This window comes from Dryobates pubescens, chromosome 12, assembly GCF_014839835.1.
Source record: "Dryobates pubescens isolate bDryPub1 chromosome 12, bDryPub1.pri, whole genome shotgun sequence".
In the NCBI taxonomy this organism is placed as follows: Eukaryota; Metazoa; Chordata; class Aves; order Piciformes; family Picidae; genus Dryobates; species Dryobates pubescens.
This window is the reverse complement of record NC_071623.1, coordinates 4,026,040-4,035,847: the sequence shown is the minus strand read 5'-3', so window position 1 is coordinate 4,035,847 and position 9,808 is coordinate 4,026,040. Positions and strand designations below refer to the sequence as shown.

The following is a 9,808-nucleotide window of genomic DNA, read 5'->3' as shown; positions in this document are numbered from 1 at the left end:
CACCTCTTCACTATTCTTCTGAGTCAGTAGTGCCTCCAGGAGGATCTGCTCCATGATCTTTGCAGGCACACGGTGAGACTGACTGGCCTAGAGTTCCCTGGTTCCCCCTTCTTACCCTGTTTGCAAATGGGGGTAATGTTTCCCCTTTTCCAGTCTGTGGGGACTTCCCCAGCCTGCCATGACTTTTGCAATATAATAGAGAGGGGTTTAGGAACCTCCTCTGCCAGTTCCCTCAGCACCCGTGGGTGTATCCCGTCAGGTCCCATGGACTTGAACACTTCCAGGTTCCTAAGGTGATCACGAACCTGATCTTCACTTACGATGGGCAGTTCTTCCTCCCGTCCCTGGCATTGTCTCCCATGACACCAGGAGTGTGGCTAGAGGCCCTTGCAGTGAAGACTGAGGTAAAGAAGGTATTGAGTACCTCAGCTTCTTCCTCATCACTTGTGACCATTTCACCAGTTTCCTTTCTGAGGGCGCCCACACCTCCCCTAGGCTTCTTCTTCTCATTGATATACCTGTAGAAGTTCTTAGTGCTCCCTTTAACCTCCCTGGCTAGATTCAATTCAAACTCTGCTTTGGCTTTCCTAACCACATATATATACACACATACATATATATACATACACACACATATATATACATATTTAAAGACAAAAAAACTGAATATGAGCAAGCATTGTGCCCAGGTCACCAAAAAAAACAATGGCATCCTGGCTTGTATTAGAAATGCTGTGTCCAGCAGGAGCAGGGAAGTGATTTTCCCCTTTATACTCAGCTCTGTTGAGGTCACACCTCAAGTATTGTCTTCAGTTTTGGGCACCTCAGTACAAGAGAGATGTGGAGGTGCTGCAGCCAGTGCAGAGGAGGGCAAGGAAGCTGGGGAAGGGCCTGGAGAATAAATCTGATGAGGAGCAACTGAGGGAGCTGGGGATGGTTAGTCTGAAGAAGAGGAGGCTAAGGGGAGACCTCGTGGCTCTCTACAACTACCTGGAAGGCTGTTGTGGAGAGCTTGGTGCTGGTCTCTCCTCACAGGTCATAGAACAAGAGCCTCAAGCTGCAACTGGGTAGGTTTAGACTGGACATTAGGAAAATTTTTGTTCTTGGAAAGAGTGGTCAGGCATTGGAATGTGCTGCCCAGGGAGGTGGTTGAGTCACCAACCCCAGATGTGTTTAAAAGGTCATTTGGATGTGGTGCCTGGGGATATGGTTTAGGGGTGAACCTTGTAGAGTAGGGTTCTTGGTTGGAGTTGGTGATCCTGAGGGTCTTTTCCAACCTGAATGTTTCTGTGATTCCATGATAATGTATTGGCCACAACAACCCCATGCAGTGCTACAGGCTGGGGTCAGAGTGGCTGGAGAGCAGCCAGGCAGAAAGGGACCTGGGGGGACTAGTTGAGAGTAGGCTGAACATGAGCCAGCAGTGTGCCCAGGAGGCCAAGAAGGCCAAGGGCATCCTGGCCTGCATCAGGAAGAGTGTGGCCAGCAGGAGCAGGGAAGCCATTGTGCCCTGAGGTCTCTGAGGTCTTTTCCAACCTTATTGATTCTGTGATTCTGTGAACTCTTGTAAATCACAACAGGGAGAGAAAGAAGGGAGAGAGAAAAAACCACTGAGAGTTTCACCATACAATGCCATGAAACATTTGGGTTTGATTGACTAACTCAAAATTTTTCAGCATGCATTAGAACTTTGGCTTATAACCCTCCTAAACAATCTGCAGAGCCCTGGCACTCAGTGGGAACAGCTGCACAGAGCAGCACAAAGAAGCCCAAAAGCATGATGAAAAGCAATTAGAGAACAATGACATTTATGTGACAGGTCTAGGGACAGAGTTTGGTTTGTAGCTGGGTGGGCAGCTAGGCAGGTGATGTTGGGAAATGCCATGGGAAGCATCCTGTTGACCCAGCCTATGGAGCTCACTCTGGTCACTGTTCCACTGGGCTGATAGACTTCTTCCTCAGTGCTGTAATTACTTGCAGGGATCCAGGAGATTTCATCAGCTGGCTTTCCAGCAGATGCTTGCGTGGTGGTTTGGACCTGGCCTCGGGGTCAGATGTCCACCAAAGTCACTCTATCACTCTTAAGTGGACAGGGGAGAGGGGAAAAAATATAACAAAAGCCAGTAATAAGATAGAAGCAATTTAAAATCAATAATAATCAAAGGTGATAGACCACATGGAAGCAAGAGCAGAGAGAGAGAGATGTTAGTCTCTGCGTCCCACCAGCAGGATGATGGTCGGTCTCGGGAAGCAGGGCTCTCTAAGCTTAGCGCTTCCTTAGCAGGATAGATGCCGTGGACAAATCCCCCCACTTCCTTCTTTCACTCCATTCTTATATCTGAGCTGACATCATATGCCATGGAATACCCCCTTGGCAAGTCTGGGTCTGGCGGCTCAGCCCTCCCAAGATCTTGCCCACCCCTCTTGGGGCAGGGAAATATTGAAAAGGCAACAACCTGGATACTCATTGTGGAGAGGGACCTGGGGGTGCTGGTCGATGGTAGGCTGAACATGAGCCTGCAGTGTGCCTAGGCAGCCAAGAGAGCCAATGGCATCCTGGCCTGCATCAGGAACAGTGTGGCCAGCAGGAGCAAGGAGGTCATTCTCCCCCTGCACATTGCACTGGTTAGGCCGCACCTCGAGTCCTGTGTCCAGTTCTGGGCTCCTCAGTTTAGGAAGGAGGTTGACTTGCTGGAACATGTCCAGAGAAGGGCAACAAAGTTGGTGAGGGGTTTGGAACACCGCCCTATGAGAAGAGGCTGAGGGAGCTGGGGTTGCTTAGCCTGGAGAGAAGGAGACTCAGGGGTGACCTTATTGCTCTCTACAACTACCTGAAGGGAGGTTGTAGACAGACGGATGTTGGTCTCTTCTCCCAGGCAACCAGCATCAGAACAAGAGGACACAGTCTCAGGCTGCGCCAGGGGAGGTTTAAGTTGGCTGTTAGGAAGAAGTTCTACACAGAGAGAGAGATTGCCCATTGGAATGGGCTGCCTGGGGAGGTGGTGGAGTCACTGTCATTGGTGGTTCTCAGGAGGAGACTTGATGGGGTGCTTGGTGCCATGTTTAGGTGGTGTTGGATTGGTTGATGGGTTGGACATGATGATCTTGAAGCTCTCTTCCAACCTGGTCCATTCTATTCTATTCTATTCTATTCTATCCTATCCTATTCTATCCTATTCTATTCTATTCATTCGACAGTAGCCAAAACTCTGCTGTGTTACCAACTACTGCTGCAAAACACAGCGCTAGGAGGGTGCTGTGAGGAGAATTAACTCCAGCTCAGCCAAACCCAATACAGCTTGACAGACAGCTACCCTGCTCTTGTCAGAGGTCAGAGTCACTGAGCCACAACCATTATTTCAAATTCAGTATAAAACCACCAACTGAGAAACAGAAAAAGAGGTCCTGGAGTTTGTTGTGGGGTTTGGTTTGTTTTCTGTTTTATTTTGTTTGTTTTCTGTTTGGTTTTGTTTGTTTTGTCTGTTGTTTTGTTTTCATGATCAATTTAAGACACCTTAGAATAATTTCAAATGTTGCCACCAAAGATCTTTAGGGAAAAATAAATGTCAGAAAAACCAAGGTAACTGCCCCCCCCAAACTGCTGCATGTAAAAGAACAGCTTCCTCTTGTTTTCTGAGAGGTGACTGCAGTAGTAAAAGGAAATGGGATGACAGAGAGGAGTGGATTACATGAAGACCTAGAAGTACAAGAGTGCACATTGTGAAGAAAGCAGCTCACTGAAGTTCCACTTAAAATATATTCAGGAGATCAGGTAGGTAGAATCAAGAATTCAACAGCAGGGAAATAAAGGAGACAGAGAAAACTGATCTGCCTAAAGTTCAACAACTCACAGAGTCACAGAATTGTTAGGGTTGGAAGTGACCTCAAGGATCATCTAGTTCCAATCCTTCTGCCATGGGCAGGGACACCTCACACTAGATCAGCTTGCTCAGAGCCACATCCAGTCTGGCCTTAAAAACCTCCAGGGATGAGACTTCCACCACCTCCCTGGGCAACCTGTGCCAGTCTCTCACCACCTTCATGGGGAAGAACTTCCTCCTAACATCCAATCTGAATCTACCCATTTCTAGTTTTGCTCCATCCCCCCCAGTCCTATCACTCCCTGACACCCTCAAAAGTCCCTCCCCAGCTTTCTTGTAGCCCTCTTCAGACACCAGAAGGCCACAATAAGGTCCCCTTGGAGCCTTCTCTTCTCCAAACTGAACAGCCCCAACTCTGTCAGTCTGTCCTCATAGGAGAGGTGCTCCAGCCCTCTGCTCATCCTCATGGCCCTTCTCTGAACACCTTCCAGCACCTCCAGATCCTTCCTGTAACAGAGGCTGCAGAACTGGACAGAGCACTCCAGGTGGGGTCTCACCAGAAAGGGGTAGAGGGGGAGAATCACCTCCCTCGGCCCGCTGGCTATGCTTCTCTTGATGCAGCTCATATTTTGCTTTTGAGAAAACAGGCAAAGGCTCAAACAATACCCACACCATTGCCAGAAAGGCAAGACCCTTCAGAGAACAAAAGAATCAAGTGACAAAAATTGCTAATAGCATTTGTAGAATTCCAAAATTAATTTCCCCTAATCTTTCTGAGTGTCACTAAGAATGAATATGGCCAGAAGACAAAATGCTTTCTTACGTTTTGGGGGTTCTTAAATGTATGGAAACCTAGAGCTAGTTTACCTGCCAATGTGGAAAAGGTGATTTGCTGTGTTGATGGTGTTCCCTAATACACCTTTCTTCTTGCCTGGGTTGCAAATACACTAATTTCGTCTTTATTTTAGTGGTGCAGTCTATTAGACAGCTGTCAGTATTTCTGGAAGAGTGAGATGTTTCCAGGTAGTGTCCTGAACCTTTTGCTTCCTTCCTACTCAGCTCTTACCCAAGTGAAAAACAGACATTGAGCTCATTGTGAATTTTGGTTCACCATCCTCTGGCTGCACTTATGGCAGCAATATTTATTTAATCTCTTCTGTTTCCATTAACTTAAGAGTGTGTGCTTCCACTTGTATAAGCATTCACATAACATTCAAACACAATATTAGATGGTAGGCTGAACATGAGCCTGCAGTGTGCCCAGGTAGCCAAGAGGGCCAATGGCATCCTGGTCTGTGGAACAGTGTGGCCAGCAGGAGCAGGGAAGTCATTCTGCCCCTGTGCTCAGTACTGGTTAGGCCACACCTTGAGTCCTGTGTCCAGTTCTGGGCTCCTCAGGTTAGGAAAGATGTTGAGCTGCTGGAAGGTGTCCAGAGAAGGGCAACAAGGCTGGGGAGGGGTCTGGAGCACAGCCCTGTGAGGAGAGGCTGAGGGAGCTGGGGTTGCTTAGCCTGGAGAAGAGGAGGCTCAGGGGAGAGCTTCTTGCTGTCTACAACTCCCTGAAGGGAGGTTGTAGCCAGGAGGGGGTTGGTCTCTTCTCCCAGGCAACCAGCACCAGAACAAGAGGACACAGTCTCAAACTCTGCTAGTGGAGGTTTAGACTGGGTGTTAGGAAGAAATTCTTCATAGAGTGATTGCTCATTGGAATGTGCTGCCCAGGGAGGTGGTGGAGTCACCATCACTGGAGGTGTTTAGGAGGAGACTTGATAGGTTGCTTGGTTGCATGGTTTAGTTGATTAGGTGGTGTTGGATGATAGGTTGGACGCAATGATCTAGAAGGTCTCTTCCAACCTGGTCTATTCTATTCTATTCTATTCTATTCTATTCTATTCTATTCTATTCTATTCTATTCTATTCCCCAAGGATTCTCACAGGAAGTAGACAGATTATTTAACTTGTGCATTTTAAAACCTCTCCTGTTCATGAGTTAGAAGTTGTTAATGACAACAACAACAACAAAAAAGGCAACAAAACCAAAACTTGAATTATTGCTCCATAGCAATCAATTCATATTGTGTAACTCCTCATGCCTTTTTCCCCCTCTCCAAAGAGCCAGACTAAATCAGCTTACCTCTTTATTTTCAGCTTCAGTATGCACCTTTTACTGCCAAATCAAATAATTTTTATCTCCACACACACACACAAAATTAAAAATCACAAGGTGTGTCTTACCTACCACAGTCAGCAAAGATAAAGAAAGAACATTCCCTGTGCTGCTGCTGGCAATTTCACAGGTGTAATTTCCCTCTTCACCAAAGTTCACAGGGTAAATGCAAAGAGCAGGGTCACTGTCAGGTGAATACTTCCACGTCATCCTCTCACTGCAATTTATCTTCCTTGTCTCATTGTGATCACTTCTATAGGCCAACAAGCAGCACATGCTGCATTTCTGCTTCCACATCAGCATTAGCAAAGACACCTTGGGGATGTGGGAGACCTTATTGCTCTCTACAGCTACCTGAAGGGAGGTTGTAGCCAGGTGGGGGTTGGTTTAGGCTGGATGTTAGGAAGAACTTCTTCACAGAAAGAGAGATTGGCCATTGGAAAGTGCTGCCCAGGGAGGTGGTGGAGTCACTAACACTTGGAGATGTTTAGGAATAAACTGGATGAGGCACTTGGTGCCATGGTTTAGTTGATGAGATGGTCTCGGGTGATAGGTTGGACTTGATGATCTCTGAGGTCTTTTCCAACCTGGTTAATTCTATTCTATGCTATGCTATGCTATGCTATGCTATGCTATGCTATGCTATGCTATGCTATGCTATGCTATTCTGCTTAGAATATCATGTTTTCATTTTAATACCAAAACATTCAGCCAGAGTGTTCCAACACTGTCCCTTTCTTAAAGGCACAGCCTCAAACGGTCACATCTATTCTGTTCTGTTCTGTTCTGTTCTGTTCTGTTCTGTTCCATTCTAAAGCTGTCTTCTTTTCCATCTCTTGCCTCTGCATTCCCTCAAACTGTTTTCTTGGTAGCCTTTATGACATTCTCTCCTTTATGCCTCTGTTTTTCTTCAATCATTTCCTTTCTGAATCACTCACCTGCAGCTAGAGACAACTGGAAAGTGATAGGTCCATCCAGGGGAAATACCAATACATTGTTTTCATTCCCACATCAAACCCCAATACATACCAAACAAACAAATGTATTTGTGCAGTGGTTGATTCTGAACTGTCATGTGTTGGAACAGGACTTTCCTTCTGGACTATTTAGATTGTACACTGTTCACACCCTTATTTAAACACAAGCTACTTCTCAGCCTGTGCTGAGAGGAGGAGGAGAGGCAGCTAGGGCTCACTGGGGACACAGAAACCTAAAATCTCACCTGGTATCAGTTGCTGTAAAAAATAACAGGCTTCAAATATACAGCATGACAATTTTCATTTTAAATGTTACCAAAACAAATAAACAAAGAAGCAAACAAAAATCCAACTGCAAGTGAGGCCACCTGGCGCAGAGAAGAACCGCCAGAGCACTGCCGCACTTGATGAACGCTGCCACATTCACAAGCCAAGGGCAAGAAGCAGCAGTGATTTCTTAATGCAGTCTGTGTGCACACTCAGACAACAGCCCAATGGCTGCCTGCACAGTTCTAACAGAGCACTGGTACACCTCCATGAAAAGCTCTCATTGCACCGTGGAAGCATTGCCAGTGTGACCACGTTTATCAGCATCCTGCTACTAACACGCAACAAGTAATGTAAGCCTTGCATTAAAAAACTCCCAAGTTGAATTTTGCTCACTTAAAAACCTTCAGCACTGTGGTGGGTTAAAGTTTCCACCCCCAGCATGAACTTTTGCCAGACCAGCTCAGTTAGAAGCCAATGGAGCTGTATCTACAAGCAAAATCTACACTCTACAATGGAAGGCAATGGATATGTACAAAATACACAGGAGTTACAATATTATACAGGTATTTGCAATTACAGTGTCACAGTATCACAGTATAACCAAGGTTGGAAGAGACCCCAAGGATCATCAAGTCCAACCTGTCTGGACAGACCTCACAACTAGACCATGGCACCAAGTGCCACGTCCAATCTCCCCTTGAACACCTCCAGGGACGGCGACTCCACCACCGCCCCGGGCAGCCCATTCCAATGACGAACGACTCGCTCGGTGAAGAACTTTTTCCTCACCTCGAGTCTGAACCTCCTCTGGTGCAGCTTGAGACTGTGTCCCCTTGTTCTGGTGCTGGTTGCCTGGGAGAAGAGACCAACTCCCTCCTGTCTACAACCACCTTTCAGGTAGTTGTAGAGTTGTGCTGTTGATAAACAGCACAAGGACCCCCCTGGCCAAGGACCAGGGGAAGCTACCAGCTTCTCCCTCCCTGCCTTCCCCTTACCCCCTGTACAAAAGGGACAAGAGAGAGGAGCAGAGAAGTTAGCCTTAGGCAAAGCCAGCCGATAAGCAGGTTGTCTCTCCCGAGCAAAGCAAAACTGCCAGAGATCAGAAGAGAAGAGAAAAGGGCAGGGTTGTTATGGCACAGCTCCTCCTATTCCAGACATTTACCCAATGAATTTGTTTAGAATAATCTCTTGTTTTCCTTTTCACACCCAAGAGTGATTGATTTGATTTGTATTTTTCTACTTTTCTGCTCGAAACCTGTGACTGAATTTTGAAGCCACAGCCTGAAACCACCACACCCACAAATGAAAAAGCTTTTGGTTTGTTTCATGTTATTCAACACTGTTTAAAGGTCTGCTGTGAGGGGCTTTGGGGTTTTGAGGGGTTTTTGTTGGCTTTTTTTGGCAATGTGAATGAAACTGTGCATGCAAAAGCTGCTTTCAATCAGTAAGCCTGGATTTTTTTTAAGCAAAGAAAAAAAAAAACCAAACCCACTTTCTTGTTTTACCAGATTTATGTGCTGAATTTGACCCAGCTTGCAAGTAATTTTCAGGCTTTTTCCAAAGAAAAGTAACAACAACAACAACAAAAGAATCGACCCTCCGCATTGTTTATTGGCAAATTCAGCATTCACCAGTTTGGATGGATCTATAAATATTCATAGGCAGAATGTTGTCACGTTGGAACTTGTCCCAGAGGACTGTCTTTTCTTTAAAGGCATACAAGTCTCATATATATGGGGTTTCCAGGGGAGGTTTAGACTGGATGTTAGGAAGAAATTCTTCATAGAGAGAGCGATTGCCCATTGGAATGTGCTGCCTGGGGAGGTGGTGGAATCACCATCATTGGAGGTGTTTAGGAGACGACTGGATGGGGTGCTTGGTTGCATGGTTTAGTTGATTAGGTGGTGTTGGATGGTAGGTTGGACATGATGATCTTGAAGGACTCTTTCAACCTGGTCTATTCTATTCTATTCTATTCTATTCTATTCTATTCTATTCTATTCTATTCACAGTATCACAGTATCACCAAGGTTGGAAGAGACCTCAAAGATCATCGAGTCCAACCTATCACCCAAGACCTCACGACTAGACCACAGCACCGAGTGCCACGTCAAATCCCCTCTTGAATACATCCAGGGATGGGGACTCCACCACCTCCCTGGGCAGCACATTCCAATGGCAAATTACTCTTTCTGGGAAGAACTTCTTCCTAACATCCAGCCTAAACCTCCCTTAGTGCAGCTTGAGACTGTGTCCTCTTGTTCTGCTGCTGGTTGCCTGGGAGAAGAGACCAACCCCCACCTGGCTGCAACCTTCCTTCAGGTAGTTGTAGAGAGCAGTGAGGTCTCCCCTGAGCCTCCTCTTCTCCAGGCTAAACAATCCCAGCTCCCTCAGCCTCTCCTCACAGGGCTGTGCTCAAGGCCTCTCCCCAGCCTCGTTGCCCTTCTCTGGACACCTTCAAGAGTCTCGATGTCCTTCTTAAACTGAGGGGCCCAGAACTGGACACAGGACTCAAGGTGCAGCCTAACCAATGCAGAGTCCAGGGGCACAATGACTTCCCTGCTCCTGCTGGCCAC

General features: G+C 46.6%; 1 protein-coding gene across 1 annotated transcript; it reads right to left on the bottom strand.

The window, feature by feature from the left end:
- Positions 1 to 1,732: 1,732 nt before the first annotated feature.
- Positions 1,733 to 8,837, bottom strand: LOC128897631 (cell surface glycoprotein CD200 receptor 1-like). The gene is made up of 5 exons (XM_054166145.1): positions 8,738 to 8,837; positions 6,054 to 6,329; positions 4,645 to 4,656; positions 3,290 to 3,340; positions 1,733 to 2,019 (listed from the first exon to the last, which is right to left on the bottom strand). The coding sequence occupies exons 1-5, from the start codon at positions 8,835 to 8,837 to the stop codon at positions 1,733 to 1,735; spliced, it is 726 nt and encodes a 241-aa protein (XP_054022120.1).
- Between the last annotated feature and the right edge of the window lie 971 nt (positions 8,838 to 9,808).

Coding starts and splice junctions, on each gene's coding strand:
- LOC128897631 (XM_054166145.1), bottom strand. CDS start 8,837: ATGCGGAGGGTCGATTCTTTTGTTGTTGTTGTTGTTACTTTTCTTTGG. Junction 6,330..8,737: donor AAATTCAGCACATAAATCTG/GTAAAACAAGAA, acceptor AGGTAGCTGTAG/AGAGCAATAAGGTCTCCCAC. Junction 2,020..3,289: donor TGTCTGTCAAGCTGTATTGG/GTTTGGCTGAGC, acceptor CCACCACGCAAG/CATCTGCTGGAAAGCCAGCT.